We start from the raw sequence: 25845 nt of genomic DNA on the forward strand, positions 1-25845 counted from the left end.
GCTGTAGTTGTTGTCAGTCTGTGTTTTGGATAATGTTTAAAGATTTTATTGCAGTGTACTATAATGTAAATTGTTCAAAAATAAGAGTGAACATTTCATTACGTAATTTGAAATATTAGGCATATATAAGAAATATAGATAGCTAGAAAAACGTGATTTGCATTATAGCTGTTCATTTTTGGTATACTTTGGCACAGATGTGATAAGTACAGGAAGATGCATATTATGAAATGATTTATTAATTATATATAATGTATTATTTAAAAAAAAATCTAAATTAAGTCAATGGTAATACAGCTTTGTACATGTAAAATTGTAGCATGTCTAAAAAAAAAAAGTAGATAACCATTTAGTAAATGCTTCAAGGGTGCTCACTAGTTAGGGATGAGCTGTTACAAAACCATGCTGCAGAGACATGTTTTATAAAATACTTTGGCATACGTTTCTGAAAATGTGTGCAAACATATGAAATTAGTAACCTTGAAATGCAATGAATCAGTTTTAAGTGTCCCAGTTATACTGCCCTCTATGTTTGGTGTGCGTTAGTTCATCATGCTCGTCTCCTACTTAATACTTCAGCATTTAAGCACAACTCGGTGTCATACACAATTATGCTCCTCTGCGTCCACTCCCTGTTTTACGTGAGAGTCCTCGATTGTACAGTCACTCTTAGAGATGTCATATACTACTCCTCCTGTTTTTGAGAACTTTCAGTCCAGCAGCAGGTAAGCGGCGAACGGGTCTCTTAAGTGGTGGATGATAATCCATGTCTGTCCCACTGGTCGACTGCACTCATCGCTTCTCTCAGCATGATTTTGGTGAGTATGGAGAATCACAGTACACGTTTAGTTGTTTGGTTACTTATTTTTAATTACCTTTTGTAGTGTTTTGGAGGGTTCGGTTGTTACATGTAAAGAAGGAAGATGTGTGAAAAAGGTGAAGCAGTAGGTGAATAGTGTCACTTCTATCCGACGACCCCTAGGGTTACAGGGTACACTTTAGGGTACACTGTATAAGCTGTATTGGTTTGAGACAGTGGAGGGTGTGTGTATATGTAATGCGGGGGGGACTACTGGCAGACCCTGAGTGTCCTGGAATGTGCCATGGCTTGTTCTGGGGTGGGACTCCATGTCCTCAGGCAATGGGATGGGTGGGTGCGACTGCATTCACAAACACAGGGGAGAAAGAAGGACGGATAACTCATTATTTTGGCACACTCGCTCACCCAGAGTACACGTGCAACACCCCTGCAAACAACTTGGTACAAATACAGGCCGATTTTACCAGCGATATCCTTGTGAACTCCACTGTTGTGTTCATGTCATGAGTGATGGTGGCCACTATGGCATGATAACAACCTTTTACTGTATTCCCCAGAGAGGAGCAGAGGAGAACAGCATGGGGGAATGCTGTTTCTTTAAGAGAGAGGGAGAGCGAGAGAGAGAGAGAAAGGGAGGGACCTTTTTGCCCTCCAGAAACCAGGAAGGGAATTGAGTTGATCTGCTGGTGCTTGGTTAGCGCATACAGAGCTTTGAACAGCAGGGCCAGCTGAGAGAGAGAGAGCTCCACAGAGGAGGAGAGAAGAGGAGGGAAGAGCTAACCTATAGCAAGCACCGCCACGGCCATCGCAGGTGAGCTCGTTTCCCCCTGCTTGTCCCCCATGTCGTCTGCCCAGGGCCTGTCGACTGAAAGGAGCAAGGCTGAGAAGGAAGGAATGAGGGAGGGGGACAGAGAGGAGAGAGAGCGAGAGAGAGAGCATGTGTGTGGGGGGTAGGAGGGGGCTCCAGTGCCAGTGAGGAATTATTACTCTTTTTCTTTGGTCTTCTGAGTAACTGATTTGGTACACCTTCGGTTCATTGGCATTGCTTTAATAAACTTTTTTTTTTTTCTTCTGTTCTTACTGTTAACTTTTTTTGTTGTTGTTTTGGAGGCAACCCTTAAGGGGTGTGTTTGTCGGAGGTTAGACAAGAGGAGAACGTAGTAGGAAGGAAATAATTAAAAAATAATTCCATAGGACAAGGTACAGTGCGTAGCACTGGGGTCTGCTTTTTTTAAACCTTTGTTATCATTCATGAAGAAACAAACTGATAACTCATGCACACACCTTTTTTCTTTGTCGCAAATTGCATTTACACTGGTTACTGTTATGATGGAATATTTTAGGTAAAAAAAAGTCTCATTTGGGTCAAGAAAGCTGAATATGTCAGATGATGTAAGGTGACGGTATAAATTTATTGTATTGAAGTTCTAGAGAGTTGTTTGAATTCCTTTGTCTTTTCTCATATGTACAGCGCTTGGCACTGCTTGTTGGCTGGTCTGTACTTTTAATACCTGGCATCCTGCTAGCAACACACGGTAGTGTATAATTCAGCTCTGAATGCTTACGTTGAAGCAAGCTCTTAGATGTGGGGGTGGCAAGAGAAAACAGTTTGGGACTTGTAGTTCTTAGCAGTGGCCTAGAAGCAGGTGAAGTCATACTTAAGGACTGCACTTCCCAGAGTGCCTTGCCCTTGGCCATACAGGAAAGGGAACAGCCGGTAGCCTATCCTAGTGGGGAGGTGTGGTGATTGAGGAGCGGGCAAGCCAATCGCAGAGGGGGAAGTGAAGCCAGCGCAGTGGGCTGAAAATAGAGTGGGGGAGTTAGTAGGTGTCTGCCTGTGTGGGATCAGGCAAGGGCTTGCCAGTGTAACTAGGGCCACTCGGAAGTTTCCTGTCTGCAGTTGCTCCAGACCAGAGCACTGCCCAGGCACAGAGGCAGGCAGGCAGAGGGAGACTGAGCTGACCCACAGGGAAACAAAATTCTGGCCGACCGGTAAGAGCTCCAAATGCACTCTCACTCTCTCTGGTGTCTGAGACGGGAAAGGCAAGCTAGAAGAGAAATAATGGAGTCTTATAAGGGGAAAGAGAGGGACTTGGCTTGATTAAGTTCAGAGCGTTTGACCCACTTGCAGATGGCATAGAGATGGAAAACGGAGGTATGTATTAAGGTATGAATTGGTGAGCTTCTGTGCAGCGAGTTTCACTTTCCAAGTACTTTCTTAACTGAACTCTGTCTTCGTGATTGTTATTTTTATCTGATATTGCCATTTTAATAAACAAAATATGGTTTCAAGCATTTTCATTTAATTTTGGTCACAAAACGTTGGGTTTAAAACTGGTGGACACTGGTGAAATGGTTTCAAATGAAGTGAAATTCACATCAAAGACATCCTGCTCATTGAGATCTCTAAGAACCTTGGAAAGTTTTTCCTCTTCTCTTGGCAGATCCCTTGTAGGCTTCTCTGCCCCCTCATTCTTTTTATAGCTGTGCCATAATGCACATCAATATCTTCTCCCTTGGTAAGGGTCTTTAACAGGGTCTCATGACTTGTCAAATAAGAAGACTGCATGTTTTTCCTGGACTCAAAGGCGTTGCAGGAAACTGCAGTCTCTTTCGCTCTCTCTTTTTTTTTTATTCAAAGATGTATGCAGATCATTTCCAACCCATACTTGCTCGACTCGTTTTCACTAGTGCGGGTACAGGGAGGACGCAAGGGGTATTTTTATTCACAGATGACGCCCAGTGTCTGAATAATGCACAGACAAGGCTCCTTGTCTCACAGGGGTGAGGCCGATCTTTATTGTCTTTTGCTTGTTTAAGTGGCAAAGAGATTCTTACCCACCATAAACCGTTTAACCCTGTACGTAGTTAAATTACCTGACTGGGTCGTTTCAGGTCGGCATTTATGACAGGTAAGGTATGTGTGAACTTCATGCTGATACACATCACGCAGTGTTTTTTTCTTTTGAATTAACTTGGTGTTTATTTAATCTTATAAGTATGTGTTTTGCTATATCTATTAAATTTCAGATTTTTATAAGCTTTTTAGAAACTGACTTAATATTAGTTTTGTTTGCCTTTATTTAAAGTTTCAGTTGCTAGACATCCAGTGTGAATTGTTTAGGTTTTTATGCACTTTGACTAGCTTTTGAATGCTTATGAAATACAAATTTTATTTGAACTTTCACAATCCTTTTGAAAAGTTATGTAAAATTGTGGTCTGTTGTGAAGACACAAAGCATCTGTTTTTGCGTCCTTGTGCAGTGCAGGACTGAGGGCTGAAGGCACTAGAGGTTACCAGCTACTGTTTGGCCAAAAAGTATAATTCTAATGCTAAAGTAATTTTTGACCTTTTTGAACACACTTTGAAATGGCTATCTGGACAAGGTTTAATTTTATAATGTCTGGGGGACAGTGGACGTTTGTGAAACATTTTTGAATTGATCAAATTAAAGACTGATGCTGGGAGATGGGCTGCTGCAAGCTAGCATCACTATTGGTAATCAGAGCTCATCTCATTATTCTCTCATTGCACTCTTTAAAGGGCCTTCTTCCACTTGTTCTTATCTGCTGAGTGTCTGTCGACATTAGCGAGGCCGCCTTCTTGGTTTCCTTGACAGTAATGTGGAATCCAATTGCTGTAAGTTTATGCTCTCGCCCCCATTCGCTATTGTGGAGCTCGACCTCCAGCAGGTGGAGGAGTCCTTGACATACTTACCTTTAGTGCGATTGTTCACAGATATGCTGGGAGGTAGAGCTGAAAAAGAAAATCCTGGGTGGGTTGTCATGTCTTTTTGCCTCCTCAGCAGAGGCAGAAGAGGGAAGTGGAAGCTGTGGTGGACTGGTGGTGGAGTGTGCAGTGCAGTGTCTGGGAGAGCTGGTCATCTGATAACAGAGCGGGTTCTGTTACACCATCACCAGAGTCACGCAGGAAGTCTTCTTCCGCCCAATCGGCCAGGCTCCTGCAGCAGCAGAAGAGATCAAGACATGGAGTGTGGCCTGAGCGCAAGGGCACTGGAAGGGCTGGAGTAGCGCTGCCGCCATTACTCAATTTTGTTTCTGTTTCATGAGTTGGTTTTCTTGCTCTTTCCTTATTTCCTGGCCCAGCCACAGTTTGTCCGAAAGACTCCGAAGTTGTGGGCAGCTCAAAGACAGATGCAGGGAGTTAGGTCTGGAAAAGTTTGGTCAAACTATGAGGGGGCGTCGTGGCATTTTCACACGTGGGCTTCATTCTATCATGGTACTCTAACAAAGCTGCTGCTGGTCTAGAAAGATTGTAGGCACGTTGTTGCTTTTGAAGCTGAGTTTCTTGCCTTATCTGCTCTACCTTTTGCAGTATGCTCTGTTCCTATCTGATATACTTCTGCAACTAAGACCTTTAATTTCTCACCATAAAGAGTACGTAGTTTGCTTGTATTATTGACCCCATGACATAAGATTTTTCCTCAAAGAGGGATGGTATTTTGTCTATAGAAGGTTCCAGCAACTAGAGTGAGGTGAAATAAAGTGAAGTGAAGTGACATTCAGCCAAGTATGGTGACCCATACTCGGAATTCGTGCTTTGCATTTACCCATCCAACGTGCACACACACAGCAGTGAACACACACACACCGTGAACATACACCCGGAGCAGTGGGCAGCCATTTTATGCTGCAGCGCCCGGGGAGCAGTTGGGGGTTCGGTGCCTTGCTCAAGGGCACCTCAGTCGTGGTATTGAGGGTGGAGAGAGCGCTGGACATTCACTCCCCCCACCTACAATTCCTGCCGGCCAGAGACTCGAACCCGCAACCTTTGGATTACAAGTCCGACTCTCTAACCATTAGGCCACAACTTCCCAAAGACAGGGGACACCTGCTGAAACCCGGGAGTGCTAGTGCAGCTCTTGTGCTAGTGTGCACTTGTTTCTAGCAGCCTCACCCAATACCTTTTGGGGGGCATTGTGAATACAAGTCTGGATTTTTGGCAGCCTACTGACATATCTCCAGTGAAACGGCCCAGCACTACAACTCCAGTTTTATCAGTTGTTCACCCACTTCCTGCTTGCACTTTTTGCGACCAATCATGCTTCCCTAACTAGTGCTGGCAGGAGTGACTCATTTGCAGGGCCTTGCTCAAAATCCTGTTCTTCTTGGAACCAGTTAGCCCCTCTCCATACCGTTTACGATTATCCGGTAATATCCTCTCTGCCTTGACCTTGAACCCTGTCAACCTAGTGTAGTGACTCCACTTCCCTCCCTCATGAGGCAGGAGGAGCTAATCACACAAACACACACACACACTAGGTTGTACATGCATACTGAATGGACATGCATGTCAGAGGGATGCCCTGTGTACAAGTCATGCGTTTGTCATTAATCCTCTCAAAAGATTCTTTCGAAGGATTCCCTCGTGAAATACACAATGAAAGGTGTTACTGACGAAAAATTAAAGTTAATAGGAAGATACCAAAATGTTCCGTAAAACCCTGCTGCTTGTTTTGGTTTATGTCATAAGTCAATGTGTGTTCCTGGAATGTGTGGCATGTGCTTGCCTAAGATGTTTCATTCTGAGTTTTTGGTTCATATAATGAGCAAGTAAATTTACTTTCCTTTGCTGGATTAGCATTGTTTTAGAGTTAGTTGAGGAGAGAAGAAGCTGCATTCTAAGAACTTAATCACCAAACACATTAAATACCCTTGACACAATTTGATTGACAGTAGTTACCTCATGATTCTTGTAAAAATTTTACTGTGTTGGCGGTGTTATTTCCAACTGATTACACAATTCTGAACTAGTTATATTGTAAGCTTATGTACCTATAGGTAATGTGCTAGTTGAACTTCTAAACTCATTTAGTTTACACTTGAACAGATGAATTAAAACAATTCAAATACAGTTTGACAGTCTCTGAAATCTATTTTCGATAGCCTCACTTCACATTGGCTGGGAGGGGCTGTTAGGGGAGGGTGGGAGCTGGGGTAGTATGAGTGTTCACAGTAACTTGTGGTTTGACTTGCAAAGTAGTTGAGGTCTGTGCGTGCGGCCATCAGAAGAGGTCTGAAATGAGACGTTGGGGCCGTTGCACGGCCCCTGTCACCCATAGCCATGAATAAGTGATGAAGAATGTTGGGAGCCCTGAGAAGGTGTCAGGATCAGGTTTGTTTGCACTGTTTCCTCTTTCTTTCAGCTTTGCCCTGGGTTTATTCAGGGACAGAGATACTGCTTAACTGGTGCCTTACTATCACCCACAAGCTGAAGTGCAGAGAGATGATATTTGGTTTCATAACTCGCTTATGATAGCAAAACTACTCTTGCTCTTTTTCTCTGAAATTCATGTGTTTTTATGAATTTCTGATTTTGAGTTTTTCAGAGAGATAACAGAAAACCAAAGAGCTTGCCCTACAGGTGCCCATCATTTAGCTCAAAGGTGAAGGGAGTGACAGAACAAGAAGGGCTTAAGCCATTGGCTTATGGGCATTACTATCTAACTTAAACAAGTCAAGTCGTGGTCTAGTGGGGGACTATTATTGGAATGGCTTCTTTTGAAGTGTGCTATATAGAAGTGTGTAGTGCATATGTGCCCTAGATTATGGTATTTTCATCATATTCTGACATTGAACTCTTTAACTGTATTTGCTAAAGTCAGATGGCATGAAAAAATGACACACAAAAGGTGAGCCTGAGTGTCATCCACAGTAATAATGCACGTGAGACTAGTCGTGGGGGTTGGATTTGCTGCTGTGTTTTAGCTTCCCACTACCTCTCAATTGCTACACCAATAGTGACCTGACTTAGTGCCAGCTCTCAAGGTGTGGAGGAAGGCAGCTTTTTGCAAGAGTGAGAGAGAGAGAGAGAGAGAGAGAGCAAGCAGCCAGGTTGAGCAGGTCTTGCATACATACCAAGGGGCTTGATCTGAAGGAATGTCATTTGAATGCATTGCTCTTGTTGAGTATAATCCCCCTGTGGCCTCACCCCCTGCTGGGTCACTCTGGCAGATGGAGGGGCGGGGGGATAGTTAGGCTGTTTGGTGTTCACGCGCAAGCGTGTGTTTGCCAATGGACAAATCAAGGAGGGTTGCCTTTCAGAGCCCCCCTCCCTCTACCCTCGCCTGTACTGAGGTCGATCATTTTAATCTCCCCCCACACGTGATCAAGGGGACAGGCCTTTCCTGAAACTTGGCACACAGTGCAGGGTGGGGTAACCGGCTCAGACCGGATTGACAACCTCCCTATTTAATACTGCCCTGCGTGTGTCCTCCTACTCTTCCTCCTCTAGTGGATTTTTTTTCCACTCGGAAAAAAGGGTCGCCTTTAGCCGGCAACCGCCTGCCCCCACCCCCTTCCCCAGAAGCCAACTGACACGCAATTCAGTGCACATGGTGCCCAGCCCTATTCTATGTGCAGTGCACTCCCCCACCCCAGCAAAGCTGCACAAAACCGATTCTCCTTTTCCACTGCCATCATGACAGCAGGCTTGCCACCCTCTGACATGCTGCTACATTTTAATTGTTAACACCATGAACTGATTGCTGTAAACTAGAAGGCTGTTTAGAGTGCTTTTCAAGACAGATTAAAGTCTCAACTGCCACAAGTTGAAGTCAAACAGCATCCTTTTGACAGCATCACCAGATGTTGTACATAACCTGTAGATTTGCTTTAAAGTGGTCTTTATAACAAATTTTTGCACCAACAAATTGATAAGGTTAGGCAAAAGTTTTTAATAGTGAAAAAGAAGCTGAGAAGGTGAAGTGAACTATCCTTTCTGTAATACATGGTGTTAAACGTAATTATCTTATGTATAATTAATACCTTTTCTTCATTTCAATAATTACACCAATACTCCATGGACTTTAAAATAATTCTTGCAACCAGCGCATTGTGTGTTTACAGTCATGGTTTGTTGTCAGAATATCCTTTTATAACTTGATGCTTCCATTTGTGGTTTGGATAACTTTGACCAGTGGTCTTTCATAGAGTAGCAACCATTTGGTCACTATCTATTAGCCTCTTTGCTTTATTTGCATACAGGGCCTGGTAATTCTACCCCGGATGGTAAAGAGAATGGACATCATAAGTATGGTTCAAACAAAGTATTAGTATAGTACAGTGTTAAGTATAGTATAGTATTAAGCAGCAGCATGAATTGAGCTCTTCAGGTCATTTGTGAAAAAGTTTTAGATTGGCGAGCTTGAAAAATACTTGAAAAATGTTTCTCTCTACATTTTAGTAGTTTTATAGAAAAATATTTTGCCTCAATTTAGTATCAATGACATTTCTTTTAAACTCTCACTTTATGATTAGTAACTGTTATTGTTCCTCAACATCCTTAGACAGGCAGACGGACAGACGGCAGGACGGACGGACGGGTGGCGGCTGCGATTGGCGGCTCGGCGGCAGGCTGGTGGAAAATGTCGTCGGGAGCAGGTGGGCGGGGAAGACGTGAGGCAAGGGCCTGTGGGGGTGCAGGCGAGGTAGAAGAAGGACCAGTGGGCATCCCCTTCCCCGAGCACAGTGCTGACCTGCTGGGCAGTCTCAACCGGCAACGGTTGAGTGGGCTGCTGTGTGATGTGCTACTAGTGGCTCAAGAGAGAGAATTCCCTGCCCACCGCTCCGTGTTGGCTTCCTGCAGCACCTACTTCCACAAGCTTTTCACCTCGGGCCTGGCTGCTGACCGCCAGAAAATCTATGCGCTGGACTTTGTGCGGCCTGAGGCGCTGGCCGCCCTCTTGGACTTTGCCTACACAGCCACACTCACAGTCAGCCGCAACAGTGTGGTTGACATCTTAAGCGCCGCCCGTGTGCTGGAGATCTCACCCATCCAAGACGTCTGCACACACCTGCTGGACACCAAAGTGCTCTCCCCGCCGGTGGGTCACGTGTTTTTCACAAGTTGACTAATGAATGTTTCGGAGCGATATGATTATGTACTCCCATTTCTTTTTGCAGGCGGGCAATGAGCAAGAAGAAGACCAGGAAGAAGAGGAGCGAGGTAAGAATGGAAAAGAGCAGGGCATCCGGCTGCGTGCCCGTGAGTACTTGGAGTTCTTCCAGAGGGGGGCGCATTGGGGTAGCAGCTGCAGCACGCCAGAGCTCAGGGACCTGCCCACACACCTGCACTTTAGCCAACGCAATGGCACTGACAGCAATGGCGCGCCCATCAACCCTGCTGACTACTACTCCTCACTGGCCCAAGCCCTATCACAGCCGCCTCGTGACCCCGAAGACGAGAATGTGGATGAGTGCCAGGATGGACCTTCAGTTCTAGCTCGAGGGAAAAGTGCAGAGGCTATGATGTCCCTTTATGCGCCTACTCAGAATGGACATTACTACCTCCATCAGGCAGAGCCCAAATCAGAGAGAGAGGTGGAGGAGACAGGTGAGCGGGAGCACGAACAAGGCCCAGCCAGTGCTTTGCTACAACAGATGATGGACTCCTTGGAGCGGAAAAGGGAACAGGCCACGGCAGGTGGTGGGGGTGAGGAGGATGGGCCGGAGGGCGAAGAGCCAGACGTGGAGTTTTACTTGAAGTACTTTAATAGTGTGCAGCATGAGGAAGCCACCAGTGCCCCCATGTCTCCAAGTTTGCTACCACTGTGGTCATTAAGGGGCAACGCAGGTGGAAACCAAGCGACTGGAGGGGGTAACGGCAGTGAGAGAAAGATGCGCTCTAAGGCCTTCCAGAAGTGCCCTATCTGCTCCAAGGTCATCCAAGGTGCAGGCAAGCTTCCACGTCACATCCGTACACACACAGGAGAAAAGCCCTACGAGTGTGCCATCTGCAAAGTGCGATTCACCAGGTAAGCCTTTTTTTGTGATTTTTTTTTAATTTTGTCTTTGGGAAAATTGAGAGTTCAGTTTGTATTTTTACATACACTTTTATGGAATGATATTCCGGACATTATTCAAACGGAATTGCAAATTGTATTTGCAATTGCGTTTTCAATTTGTGGACGCATAAAATGTGACATAATCCAAATGCAAATCGCGCATTACCATTTGCATTTTCGTTTAAGCGAACGCACAGTGACTGCCAAATTTAAAATGGAAATGCAAAGTCCGTTTGCATCTGTGTTTCCCATATCTTACGAGTATTGACCCAGTCATATTTAAAAAGCAATTTCAATTACCACGTCTGCTTTTTCACTTTCTCAGCGTTGCGTATGTAGCCAGCCAAAACTCAAATGGAATCGCAATTCCCTTTGTATTTCCATTTCCGATGCCTTACACGGAAACCTGTCAATCAGTGTCAAAGGTGGGATTATGCTATGGGGCGTGTTCGTGTTGGGACGTGACGTCACTCACAGTCGACCGCATTTGGCGGACCATGCGTTCAAAGGGTTTACGTAAAATGTGTTGATCAGAAGATTGGGCAGTTTTTTATGTACAATTTTCATTTAATCTCGTAATGGAGTATGACTGGGTCAATACTCGTAAGATATGGGAAACACAGATGCAAACGGACTTTGCATTTCCATTTTAAATTTGGCAGTCACTGTGCGCTTAATCGAAAATGCAAACGGTAATGCGCGATTTGCATTTGCGTTTGGATTGTCACATTTTATGCGTCCACAAATTGAAAAAACGCAATTGCAAATACAATTTGCAATTCCGTTTGAATAATGTCCGGAATATCATTCCATACACTTTAGCATCTTATGTGCTATCATATTTAAATGGTCAGGTATTCAGTACACTAAAGAGTGCACAGTCAGTCATGAAGTTGTTTTATGTTGACAGAAAGGCTGCATGACAAAGTCCTGGAATTTTAACAAGGGGGGTCCAATAAAAGTGGGTTGTGGTAGCACAGCCTGGTCTACTGTTATCAGGGATGAGGCTGTTATAAAACTCTCTATGCCGATATTGAAAGGGATTACAGCACGGTGGCCTATCTACGCCTAGTGAGCTGAACTTGTGACCCTGGGTGTTACGTTGATTATTGCCCCTGGCACATACAGCCCCTCTTTCAGACAAATGGCTGATGAAAAATACTGCGTGAATCTCTGTTAGCAAACTGCTAGCATGGCTTACCCTGCACTTAAGGGCATCACCTCTTCCATGAAACCATCGCCTTAATTAATCAGGAGACACGCATTGGAAATAGACACTGCGCCAAAAATATCCTGTACCCTATTTGCGTAGAGATGGATCTAAATTTGCCACCTAAATACGCTACCTATTGGGAAGGGGTACTGTAATCTTAATCCTGTTTGATCAGGGTTAAGAGTGCGTTTTACTCATCATTCCGATCTTGTAAATAATTAATCTCTCTGTGCCCCACTCTGTTACATTGTGTGTATGTGTGTGAAAATATGTTTTCTAACAGGCGTGTATGTAAATACCTTCCGTATTTTGGTGAATGTATGCGAAAGTGAAGGAAAGATGAGAAATTATGAGTGAAAGAATACATTCATGTTCAAATACACAAGTAGGCGTCAACGTGTGCACATGTCTGTGTTTACATACTCGGGTGTGTGTCTGTCCATGGACGAATATGAGTGTGAATGTGTTCGGTAAGCCTCCAGTATTCTGGATGGGTCAATCACCCTAGTTTGTTTAGTTGTACTCTGCCCCGGTCACAAGCTTAGGGGGAGGGACGGAGAAGGGTAAGCTGAGAGCAGAGTCTTACAACAGAGGGCCTTGCATTTGACACCAAACTATACGTAGCTCTGTTATTGGTGCAAAACAATACACTTTGACAGTATGCTGTCTCATGTTGAAGAAAGCCTACTCTTTAGCCATTCAGACCAGTTTGCCTCAGGTGGTGTGTCAGAAGTCAGAAACATATATAAACTGATGACCAACACAAACGTTTGCTTTGTTAGATTAACATTTAAGAAATATAGTGTAAAATTTGTTTACAAATTTTATACAGTTAATGGTGCTTTGAAATGGTTGGAGGACAATTGAGGAAAGACATTGAAGGTTAAACCACATTCTTCCAAACCTGTTCCGCAACCCAGCACACCTTTTGATTTTCGACCTTGCATTGGTTTCTTCCCAGAAACTGAAAGCTCTCCTCAACTGAACTCAACTGCCACTGAAGATTTTAAATTTTGCTTGTAAAACAAGAGCAATTGTGCTCTTATAACGTTCACCATATTTAAATGGCTCTTTTGGGAAACTTATGGCCCACTATGACTCTGAACTGAATATTGAACCCTTCAGTGCCTCATTGGCCTAAAAAGAAATTATGGTGATAAAGCTGTGAGCTTTGACTCTTTTCCTCATATGACCTTGGGTGCTTTCAGCACAGAAGAAAGATGAATAAACTTGACTTACTCTTAAGAGTAAAGATAAGGAGGTCAAACTACTTTTGTGAAAACATGTTGTCTTTGATGTGCAAGAACAGACATATATATTTACATCCTTAGATTTTTGCTTTTATATGTAGTTTATATAATATGTGTGCATGTCTGCCTTTGCTAATGGTCTATGTGGCCAAACTTACCGGTGTGTCTTGTAATTCAACATCAGGCAGTAGTTAGCGACTCACCCAACTATCATAAATGATCTTTCTGGCACATCATGTAATTTGGGAGTGGGCATTTTAAGGAATTATGAGTGTATTAAGTTGTATTCATGTATCATGGTATTGTTTTGTTAATTTTCTAACCTTGAATTGCTGTTGAGTCTGTCATTGTTAGTTCGGTTGCCCTTAATTTTACACTACATGAACTTACCTGTACTTACAATGTACTTACTTCAGAAAGTACCGGATAATAAAAGGTAACTACATTGGTTAGGATTAGTAGGTTTAGAAGTAGGTTCAGGGTTAGTACCCAGTTATTGAAATTACTATAACAAGTACATATTACATGTGGAACAGGACTGTAAAACTAAAATTGTTTAATTCACACAAACCCATGGGTAGCAGCTCATCAGAAGTTTTTGTATTCTTCTTTTCCAGGCAGGACAAGCTAAAGGTTCACATGCGCAAGCATACGGGAGAGAAGCCTTACCTGTGTACTCAGTGTGGTGCCGCCTTTGCCCACAACTACGACCTGAAGAATCACATGCGTGTGCACACAGGCTTGCGGCCCTACCAGTGCTCCAGCTGTTTTAAAACCTTTGTGCGCTCGGACCACCTCCACCGTCATCTCAAGAAAGATGGCTGCAATGGCATCCCTTCCCGTCGAGGCCGCAAGCCACGCATACGAGATTCTGAGCTCCTGGAAGGTCCTATGCAACTTCCTGGCCCAGAAGCAGACATGGAGAGAGGTCGGCGGCATCCGGACAGGGGCACCGGAACATCAGTCATGGAGGAAAATCACGGTAGTCACACGCACAGTCCGGTTGCCGACGGGGAAAGTAGCGAAGATTTGAACTCGGGACAAAGGAACTCCACGACAACATGAATTAAACTTCATCAGAGAGGGCTTTACTCAAAAACAAGAGGAAGAATGAAACGGAAAAATAAGAAAAAAAAAAAAAAAACTTAACTACATGGTCCTCTTTAAAAAAACAAATCAGGGTGTCACGCAAATCTAATCTCTTCTAGTTTCTTTTCCCTCCTTTTTTAGCTTCTGCATTCCGCATAGAGACTTAACCACCAAGTTACTGGTCTGTTGGAAGAGCGAAGAGCACTTCGAATCACTCACCTGTGCTGTCAACATCTTTCTGGGTCTTTTTGTTGGTGTTTTTTGTAACATAATGGCATAGCCATGTGCGTACGAGAAAAAGCTACTATGCAGTTTAAACAAGTTCCTCATCTCTGGGTTGCATCTATAGGGCCTTGTCTTAAAAAGTAAGGTGTCAAACACCAGGCTGACTGCTGCTTCAACAGGTTAGCTATGAATGGTCTAAGATGTGATCAAGGCAACCAATAGATCTCTTTTTCTAATGCAATGAGCAACATGTAAATACACTATAAAAAATATATTGTCTGAGATTGCAATATATGCAATATTCTGATGCAGCACCTTTTTTTCTAAATGTTCCAGAAAGAATCGGACAGGGAGTTGATTTAAAGTGTTACTTTCTCTATAAAAGATGTTTTTTGAGAGTTTATCCTTTCATGGTATAACAGGTTACCGTTTTGAGTTGAATCTACATGGGGAGATTTTGCTAATTTGTTTCTGGCAGGCAGGGAGAGGGTAAGACAAGGGGTGAGGTCCTGTGTTTCTAATCGCTGATCTGATCGCCACTGGGCACAATCATGTTAAATCTTACCTCTCACAGACCTGTTGTTCCTTATTGGCAGTCTTACTTGCATTATATTCTCTCTTATTTTTGGGATTGTCTTAATATTTTGTCATTTGATTTTTCTTTTGACCTTTGAGTTGACTCTTTTGGGTACTTGACACTTTACATTTGTATACGTGTGTATATATTAGGTTGTAATCTTATGAGACCCTTTATAAGACATATAGTGCAGATAGATAGGGTTACATCTTCCTTCAGCTTCACTCCACGTTTCTCACTGTGTTGGGTTCGCAGGGGGAAATATGCTGTTTGATATTTTAGAGCATTATAATTGAGAAACCCATTTTTTCCTAAGCTGCACTTAATGGAACCCAGAAGTTTCCGCCCAAAGTTTGAATTGTGATGAATGTGCTTCATTTTGAGTCTTTCTGCAGTAGAGTGAAACTGTATGCAACAGATGAGTGAGGGCACCACTGTTACACAAACGGCTGGTGAACAACTTAAGCAGGGAATCTTTTATTTGTTTGTTTGTTTCAGTGACAGAAGGAGAGATAAAGAGCGAGCACCTTTTTATGCATTTGCACAGCTTTACTAAAGATATCCTACAGATAGAGAAAGATCTGTTTTAGGAGGCAGTTTGGGTTGGGGAGATACAAAGTGCTTATTCAATTTCTTTGCCCAAGGGACCACAAAAAAGAACCTGAGTGATAAGATGAGCAATAAATTAATGTCCAATTCCAAATGAGCACACAGCTGTAGCCGAGTAAGAGGGAGGGTCCAGTTTTTAGTGTGCGAAGTGTGAGCACCATTAATAAATGCAATGTATATAGATAGAAAATAGGATCAGCTATACAAAGTTGATCGCCTTTTTACAATGCAAATGACTGGCCGAAGTTTTGAAAGAAAGTGTCCTGAAAACTGAGACCTTTATTTTAAAGTAATATGTGCTTCCTTGCGCTGGAGAGAGAGGGTGCAGCAACATCCTATGGCCACATCAGAGCAGGATGACTCACTGAGAGGGGCCTGGAGCATCAGCAGGCACTTTGTGGGCACGTTGAGGCAGGCTATCCCCAAAATCCAGCAGAGTGGGTGCTTTGGTTAAGTTAGAACTCTTGTTTAAATGAGGCTTGTCTGAGGACAAGACTTGACTAAGGCAGAGCCTTTTATAAACGATGAAGTGGCACATTTGAAAGAAAATTTCTAAGCGCATGCATTCTAAAAGCAGATTGTGATCCTTGCTAAATCTCTCAAGTGGATCTCAGTGTATACAGTGGCTGTGGTTACAGCTATGGATGCACAGTTTTGTTTCAGGCTGAATTAGAAGATCTAATTTTGTGGCATTGTTCCTTCTGCAGTGCTGTACCGTTTATCGGCCTTTTGCACCTTAATAAGAAAGAAGCAAGATTTGAATGCACTTTGTTACTGAGAGGGGCACTTTTTAGTCAAAAGAAACGGGTACTTTTAAACAACAGAGCAAATGTGCTAAGCAAAAAGGCCCATCCAAGTGGTGATACTTAGTTTTTTAGTTGTAATTATTATTTTGGCTTGTTCGTAAGTGTTCATTTTGTTAAGGTCTTCACACAGAGCTGCCAAAAAGTGCAGTCACTTAAGAGAAAGAAAAGGGTGAGGATTTTGATCGTTTTAAATGGTGGATGAAAGAGAATATAATGGAGATATACCTTTCATATATATACACATGAAAGCATAATGATTAATTGCACTTAAAGTAGATTTAAAAAGTTCTCAATTTTGTCTTAATACAGAAGAGAGTACAAATGTGGAAGCATCTGCAGGGATTTATGATACGTATCTACAACTACATACTCCTCTTGTTTAGTTTCTGTCAGTGATATTGAGTTTTGCTGGTCAAGTCTAGTGTTCACTTTAAATTTGTTGAAGGCCACACCCTAAGCATCACACTACTGTACGTTACGAAGAAAGATTTTGTGTGACTGGACGACACAGCAGAATTAATGCTTCTGGAAATGAGTGTGAGAGCTTGTGGTTTTCACACCCCAAAATGCTCAGTTAATAATGCATCACATGCCTGCAAGGGTGTGTGGTAACACATTGACCTTGACCATCTCTTATCAACTGTTTCACTCATCGCCTGCGTTCATCCCATACAAAGTTCACAGTAGCTTTTAGATTTGTTTCCGGGATGTATTTGTACCTATGCCACGGCCCAAATTATTCTCTCTCATTATAGAAGCAGAAGTTGGTGTGGAATTGTTGTGGAAAAAGCCTACTTGAGTTCCCTTTCAAGTCTATTGTTTTTTTCTGTGATATTGTGAGTTTCAAATCTGCAATGCTTTCTTTTGTTTTATTGTAAACTGTGTTGCTGCAGCTTGTTTGTTTTCTAGCAAAGATAATGCTAGCTGTGTTTTTGGGGTTTTGGGTGAAATGGTGGTGGATATAGGGAGGGTTAGGTGGGTGGGAGGGGAAGGGAGGTACAAAGCCTGATAGCACTGGAAATGGTGCTTTAGCTGAGAAAGAGTTTTTGCACTAAAAGTCACTCATGTCCTTGTCCTTGGAGGAGGGTGACTGGAGAACCGGGCAAGGCCTTTGAGTTTCTGTGAACACAGAGTCTGTTTAATCTCCACTTCACTTCCCTATACTTACATCTGCAATTAACTCTTTGAAAACCAAAGTAGGGAAAGACTGTATTCTTGGCCATTAGAAGAAAGAGATGAATCTTACATTTTCAACAAAAGAGTAAACAAAACCAATTCCTAGACGAGTGTAGGTCAAGAGTCCAAAGCAACTCCAACAGAAATAAGCAGCTTGAGGAAAGACACAGTATTCATAGAATGGCTTATTTCCAACAGTTAACAGGATCAAACCCTAAGCATCTATATCTGCGTAGAAGTTTGGTGGAGTTATTAGAGGTCTTTGTGAGTTCACACAGACTCATTGGCTTGATCTGGAGGGGGCCTAAGCTTTGTTCGGTGGGTCCAAAAGGAGTCGGGCAGAGTCTTGAAGCTTGACAAGTGGAGAAGGATTCTGGAGAGAATGTGCCTTAACTTAAAAGGAGATTGGGCGGATTCTTCAAAAGATGGCTTCCATTCCAGCTTCCCAAATTATTCTTGAATACTTGTTGGTTGAAACTATGTTCTGTTGTTGACATTTCCAAAAACCAAAACGTTAAATAAGATCTTTGTCCAGAAATTGTCTAATACACCTCAATTTGTTAATACAACTAGTTAAAATTTTCTCCTGATTGCAATGAGAAGAATGTCATCTTCCATTTAGCGCTGTTTATTGCTTCCGCCCCAATCGTGACTCTACTGACAGACACTACAGCGAGAATGTGTCTAAAAAAAAATAAAACTTTCCATGATTTTAAACGCACCATGTATGCAATATCCAAATATTAATCTATTTGTGTCTTTATTTGCTTAATTTATTGGACAGGATTTCAAAAAGCATTAAAGATTTCAATGAAAGTGATAACCGTAATAATCATAGAAGATAATCTTATTACAATTTTAGATGTTATGGCTGGGTCGAAGCACAACTAGCTGAGGATGACATAATGCATGGCTAGATTCGCACAGTTGTTCTCACCTGATCCACTGCTGTTAGATGCCCAATGGGCATGTTGCACAAGGAGCGGCTCATGGGCGGTGGGTACTAGTTTGCACAGATTGGGGAGGGTGGGTAGCATTTTTTGCAGTTTGGGCAGGGGAACTATGTCTTATAAGGGGGGTTTGGAGAGCCTTGTCAGGTATTGCGGTGTCATTCTGTGTACCTAAGGAATTTATAGCCATCTATGTCTTTGACTGCCTCAGCTGGTTATGTTTCACTGATCAAGGACAAGGAGATGTTCTGGAGAGCAGATGTCAGAGTTTGTGGTGGGAGACAGGGAGATTTTGGGATTATGGGCCATTGTCTATGCTTCTCAGGTTAAATAATCAAGGCAGTCCATGTCCATTTTTGTTGTTTGGTTTAAGCTCAAATTTTGCCTTCTATCTGATCAAAGCTTTATTGTACTGAGAGTACACCAACCGAATATATATTATGAGTTTTGAAGATGATATCGAAAACTACCCATGTGACCACAACACCCTCATTTTTGTTTTGCTTAATAACTGTACATTTTTGCCATCGTAGTGTAGAAAACGATGGCAAAATGTTGTTTTGTTTGGTTTTTTACTACGTTTTAACATTCTAGAACGGTGAGTGGTGTATTGTCTCAGAATGAGGCCAAGACATAAGTGAATTGTGGGATGGAGACATCTAGTCTGAGGTCTTCAAGTCAAGGATGCATTCCATAACTTCCTCTTAATAGCTGTTAGAACGAACAGATGCAGGTAGACGGAAAAGAGGCGGTTTCTTAAGTCTTAAAGGACTTTCTTAAAAGTTTTTCACTTTTCCTCTACCCTGAATGTGCAGGGAAGAAAGTGCGTTGGGCTTCACAAAGCCATCAAGCTGATAGCAGTTCTGTGATTGTAACAAAAAAAGCACTTTGCGAAAGGCCATCCAGAATATTGTGCCGCCTCCTTTGATTATTACTGTTATTGTTTTTCATCTTGTTAATGCAATTTTTTTTTTTTAATCTCATTGTGGATGTAATGATTTATTTAAATGCAAAAACTACATGAAAAGAAAAGAAACTTGAACATGCGATATATTTGGGTTGACGTCCATTTGAACTGCCGCCCCCCCGTACCACACACATCTCTGCAAATACACACGAAACAAGGAATGGCATATGTTCAAGTTGTCATACGTTTTCTTTTAACAGTTTTGTACCTTTAAACCCAAATCTCATTACAAAGGACATTTCTTCCTGGGTTTCCATTGTTCTGCAATGTGCTTCATAGACAAATACAGACTTTATAAGAGAGTAGATCTAGAGTATTGGTATTGTTAGGGCTTAACTTTCCCAAACAATGTCCAATAAACAGCTGCAGATACGCAACTTGCAACCCTGTCCAAGACAGTCAGGTTTGGACCATTATACAACTTTCCTGCATATGGACAATATATGATATTTCTAAATACTTTCATTCTATGTTAGACAGTAAAATGTGTTTTCCATATTGTTTTTGCATAAAGTTTAAGAGTTTATAAGGGACTTGTTATATACTCTATTCAAAGCTCATCTCTTGTACGTTTCACGTTCAAAATCAAATCTGTACACTTAATTCATTATGTGGTTAATCAGCTGAACGGACACAAGTTCTGCACAGAAAACAAAAATTCATTTTCAGGCTTTAGGGGCACTTTTTAACACTTATGTTGACTTTGGGGCGGCAGAAAACTCCCAGTGTCTCAGGCTTGGACAGCAGAAACCCTTTTTTTTTTTTTTTTTTTTGTTAATTCAAGTCCTGTTCCTTTCCATTGTCTGTCAGTGTGTGTTGAAGCTATTGAGATGTACAGGAGAATTTGGGAGAATTTGCACTTTTGGCGATGAAAAGAATTTGTATTGTATATGAGACCACTAAATCTACATCGTCTAAATCAAACAATTCCATGTTGTTTTTCTTTTTCATTTTATTCTTTTTTTGTTTTGTTTTATTTTTACAAAATATATCCAAAAATGTCTGACGTTTAAGAAATAAGACCTTTCTATTAAAAACAGAATGTTTACGACCTCCCTGTCTTTGTATGCTAGATTTTTTTTTCTAAAAGAACAAGTGTTTAATACAGGTTTAATATGTCTGTATCTATAAATATGTATACGATTAAGATGAAAAGGAAGCTGTCTCAACCGTTCTGGAAAAACACTTCTCTGGCCAAGCTGGATTTTAGTTAAGAGGCCAGCTGAAAGTGTCCAAAATCCCTCTAAAACCAGCCAAGATACTAGGCTGGGAGACTAGTTTCTAGTTGAAGATGTTTTTTTTACAGTTGTGAATGAAAGTTGTTTGCAATTTCAGAGTAAACAAAACTGTATCTTTCTCCTTGATTTTTTGGTAGAATGTGTCTAACTGTGAACTGAACTTAATACTGACACTTATCAGTGTGGATGCAATATTACACAAAAACTAAAGTTTTAGCCTGCTGAGGCTGTATTTGCAAGCAAGTTTTGTTTTATTCTTCAAATGAAAGCGTCTGATAATAGGGAGGTTACAGAGATAAAGCACTATTTGCCTGGTCATGTGATCTCAATTTGGCATTACCCATAAGATTACTCTTATGCAGAGTAAAAAGCTTACTTCTCACATGAAACATTATCCAGATGTAGTTTTCACACATCACGGTTTCTCTCACCTGAATATGTGTAACACATGAGGTACTGGGTATTAATGTTTATTATATAACTGGTGTACAAATGAAATAACACTTGAAAATATGTTTTTCCTTTGAATGCATTGTGGCTACGGCCAAATTGTGCCATTTTTTTTTTTAAACTGGTAGCTGGTTTAAAGTAGTCAATATTTGGTAGACCATCTTGGTCCAGCAACTTACAAGGTGGTTCTACTAGTTTAAGATGGTAAGGCTAGTTTAAAGAAGCTGGTAGCTGGTCAACCAGCGAATAACCATTTCAGACTAGTTCATTACCAGCTCAGACCAAGCTACTATGCTCCATATTACAGCTGCAGTTTAAGATTGTGTCTCCAACAGGATTTATGTTAGTTATTTTAGCATAATTCAAACTGCTTGCCTTTTACGTTGAATTGGCCTGCATATTTACAAGTTTACCGAAGCTCAGAGAATTCTATACTATAGTAAACCATATACTACTGTAGTAGGGTCATTGATTCTGAAAATAGGCAGCAAGCGACATAAAATCGCAAGATTAAAAGAACGATAATTTGGCTTTAAGATGAACAATAATTCTTGTAATGTTGATTTTAATTTGAAATAAACACTTACGTGCAATGTTATGTAGCCTACATTCAACGAGAGATGCTCTTTTCCACATTACATGTATTTCTTGAGTACCTCAGGCCAATGGACCGCGTACACAGCGACAGCCCTAAAAATAAAAAAATAAAGCATCCCAATGTTGTTCATGACATCACCACAAGATGTCACTGCACCTTAAGATTTCCCATGCGATTATGGGTGTATATCCAAACTATCTGCATTGTTCGTTGTGTATAGTGAGTGTCATTTACAAAAGGGTTGTTTAAAATAACTATTTGTATAATTATTTTTATTCTATAAATAAGTATAAATTAATCTGATTTTGAACTGTGGCCATTCTTACAGACTTGTCCTGTTATGCAGCATATTTCCATATGGCTTAATACTTTGGATGAAATATTACTAACAATGAAATCACATTAAGGTTGAGTTAAATTTTTAAATAATTTCACTACAGTGGTTTTGATTTGATATGTATGCCATATCCCTGGGTGCTATGCACTAATATCATTACTCACATAACATCAAAAGCTGGTAGTTTAAGAAATATTCCAGAATTTTCTTACAACCCCCCCCCCCCCCTTCCCTAACTGAAATGTTTCAAATATGTATACATTACTGTTAAATTGGTAATCAGTTTAGATGGTTTTTCTTTTGTCATTCTTTCCTTTGTAAAATCTTGTTTAACAAAAAATTATTTCATAATTACTTAATCCTCAATAAAGTGTAGAAAAGTGACCGTTTGTGGCAGGAAAACAACACAAACGTCAGCATTAGCAGTAATTTATATGAGTTCTGTGATGTTTTGTGGTCATCTGTGTGATAAACATCTTGTGTGATAAAACTACAGAAATTAGTGTAATATCAAAATTTCTAAAGATTCTTAAAAATGCATTAAAATGTATTTCAGGTTGACCAGAATGCCCAGCAGTATTGGAGGAATGAGTCGCATGTGAGTCTGAAATTAGTTGTACCAGTCTTTATTAAGGCATTTCTATGAAAAATATGTGATTAAATGTCCCCTACTCTCAGGTAAAGTGCTTATTTTGAGACTTTGGATAGTGTCCTCCTCATCCTAATGTCCCAGACGCGACAGAAACAGGATGAAAACAGAAAATTGAGAGGTGATTAATAATTAAGCAGAACAGAGCAGGCGAAGGGGTTACATTGTTTTTCTCACTCAGGGGTGTTTTTTTCTGTCCGAACAGATTGAGTTGGAAACAGGGTCACTGGGATCAAAGAAAACCCTGAAGCAGCCGGTTACATTTTTTTTAAGATATCTGCAGGCCCACACTGTATTCTCTCTTTTTTTTCTTGCAGTGTGTGTGTGTGAGTTAGTGAGAGAGAGATTTCACGCTATGACGGGACTAGATAAAACCCCTGCAGATTTCCCAACAATGAACTCCAGGAGGTACATCTCAAAGAGAAAAATATGTCTTAATAGGCCTCATTGACAGCCTATTATTACTGAGTCAAATGGCGTTAAAATCACACTTGAATTGGTTGAAATAGATCGTCACTCAGGAACACTTGCCACCACACTGGTTATTTAAATAAAGAAAAAGGTAATAGTATCACTCTAGTCTCTTTTCAAGTACAGATTTGTCGGTAACTATTCCATATGTCAATAATTTGGTGCCGCTAAGACAACCTCCTCTTTCATATGTTGATTAGGGACCTTGACCTTTAACCACGGAACCTCACATCCCCTATCGCAAGTGCCCCCCAACCCCGTTCCACACACACAATGCTTTCAGGGCCACCGCAGCCCCGAAGCCTTTCCTCTGGACATCTCTCAGTCCCTGGAGACTGAGAAGCGAGGTACCTTTAAACCACTGCGGCAAAAATCCCCACCAAAACTCTGCAGTCATTAATATGCAAAAATGCAAATGAGTGGGTAATTAAGAGCTGGAGCTCTCTGGAGGCTCTTTGATTGCTAATGAATTCTAATCTGCAAAGAAGGGGGGAGGGGAACGAGGAGAAAAGGATGAAAGAATCAGACAAAAAAAGAGGAAGATATTAAAAAGTCGCTCCTATATGTAATCATATAATCCCTTATGGAAGCTACAAAGATACATATACACAACAAAACTAATGTGTACAGGTCATTCGATGACCACAGCTAAACATTCGCTAGAAATGCTAACAATTGGCCTCGGGTGAAATACACGAGTGAATCCAAAATCCTGACAGTCCAAGACTTTCTAAACAATAAACAGGATACTGTAGGACTATGCTGTACATCCTCGTAACAGACATATTGTTTTACGGTATATTGCAGCGAAGGTGAATTCCTGAGAAAGACAGTGACAGAGAGAATGTCGGAGAGGTCAGGTAGCATGACTGTCTGCATGGCAGCACCAGCTGTGTTGTGGAGAGGAGATGTTATTTCATCACTTTTGCAAGCGAAAACACCCCCCACTCACACTCCCTCGCTCTGTCTCGCTCACACAGGCACACACAAACATGCTGTTATTGTTACTGAAGTAGTCCCACGACACCCACAATCTCCCACTTCACCCCTCCACCCTCCTCATCCATCTCTCCTCCTTTCTTTCCCTCTTTGCTTCACATTCTGCACCTCCTTGTTAGTTAACTTCATTCAAAACGTGATAAGTATTTTTTGTTTAGGAATAATGAATATTCTGTGACTATTTACTTATCCTCATGTCGTTCCAAAGCCGTATGACGTATAGTGGAACACAAAAGGAAAGATTTAGGCCCTGTTTGCACTAGTGTGTTTTCGTTTTAAAACGAAAACGATCCTCGTCTACACTCGCGTTCAGAAATGGTCTCCGTCCACACTATACAATGGAAAACGCATGTCACATGACCATTCATGCACACTGGGCATGCGAATAAATGTGTAAATAGTTATTGTTTACACGGTCGTGAAGGATACGCAGAGCGAATGTGGGCAGCCATGCCCTCATTTTCAAACGTCTCTGTTTTGATCCGTTTACACTGAAACGCAACCCCAGAGTTTTCAAACTAAAGTCTCCGTTTTCAAGGGCTGAAAACTCCGAGTAGTGTAAACAACAGGTGTAACCGTAGCAAAAGTTATGCATTTTAAAACAAAAATGCACTAGTGTAAACGTAGCCTTAGAATGTTAAAGAAACCATTCTTTTCAATGAATTGGTTGGTTCGGTTTACAAAACCCGTCTGAATGATTCATCCATGAATCAGATTCGTTTTCGTGTTCAACTGACTTGCAGGGAAGACTATCAGTGAATAATGGCTTAAATTTCGGAATGTTTCTCTCAGAAATCTATCGTATTATTTCGGAATCTTGTGAACTACTTTTATGGTGTCCATTGGAAGGTTAAAATCTCTAGTCATTGTAATCTTATGAGTTTTTTTGTGTACCACAGAAAAAAAGAAATTTATATTTATTTGGAACGACATGTGAGTAAATAGTTTTTATTTTCGGCTAAACTATTCCTTTAACCTAAGTGTACACATGCGTAACTTCTGTTGTTACTAACAGCATGCGTTTAGAATGTTTCAAAAGAGCATTTACCAAATGTGTATGTGTAGGTAAACAGACTTACTGCGGATTGTGAAAGGGTTAATGAACTTATACTGCATCTCGCTCCATGTCACGTTAAGTTGGCGCTTGAGCGACCACAGATCTGTGTGGCGGGAAGCTGGAGGTCTTGGGGTTTGTAAACAGGAAGTCTACACTACACTCACTGTACTTGATGCGTGGGTGATGGAGCAGGGGCTGCCCGAGCAAAATGTGCAACGTTGTGATCCAAAAATGGCAGGTGTGTCAGAGATAGGGGAACACATGATATAATCTTACGAGACCCTTGAGAAATTGAGTGTGAAATGGTTTGAAAAACGTACAAATACCGAGGCAACCACATTGCCCCATTTTTGAGTTCTCAAAAGCGTTTTGATGTGCAAATGAATCTTCCGAAAACCCGTCAAGAACATTAATGGGTGATATTTTGCACGAATAAATAACTAAAATAATATAAAATATGCCAATAAATAAATAAAATGATTTTGTATAAATTTACATTTTAGATTTGAACGTTATTGTGACATTATTTTACCTTAAATTAACCCCACCCACACTTTT

General features: G+C 41.4%; 1 protein-coding gene across 6 annotated transcripts; it reads left to right on the forward strand.

Annotated features, from left to right (window-relative positions):
- The first annotated feature begins 534 nt into the window (after positions 1-534).
- On the forward strand, positions 535-14279 carry LOC306875333 (zinc finger and BTB domain-containing protein 7A-like). 6 transcript variants are annotated; one of them, XM_079425823.1, is made up of 4 exons: positions 535-818; positions 9130-9666; positions 9746-10596; positions 13707-14255. In XM_079425823.1, exons 1-4 carry the CDS (start codon positions 810-812, stop codon positions 14152-14154), a joined length of 1845 nt encoding a protein of 614 aa, XP_079281949.1. In that variant the 5' UTR covers positions 535-809; the 3' UTR covers positions 14155-14255. The 6 variants fall into 6 exon arrangements, with proteins under 6 accessions (XP_079281949.1, XP_079281950.1, XP_079281951.1 ...); XM_079425824.1 differs by lacking the exon at positions 535-818 and adding an exon at positions 1378-1631 and having other exon boundaries at positions 13707-14279; XM_079425825.1 differs by lacking the exon at positions 535-818 and adding an exon at positions 1503-2975.
- The last annotated feature ends 11566 nt before the right edge of the window (positions 14280-25845 follow it).

The sequence above is a fragment of the Barbus barbus genome (assembly GCF_936440315.1).
Source record: "Barbus barbus genome assembly, chromosome: 9".
NCBI lineage: Eukaryota > Metazoa > Chordata > Actinopteri > Cypriniformes > Cyprinidae > Barbus > Barbus barbus.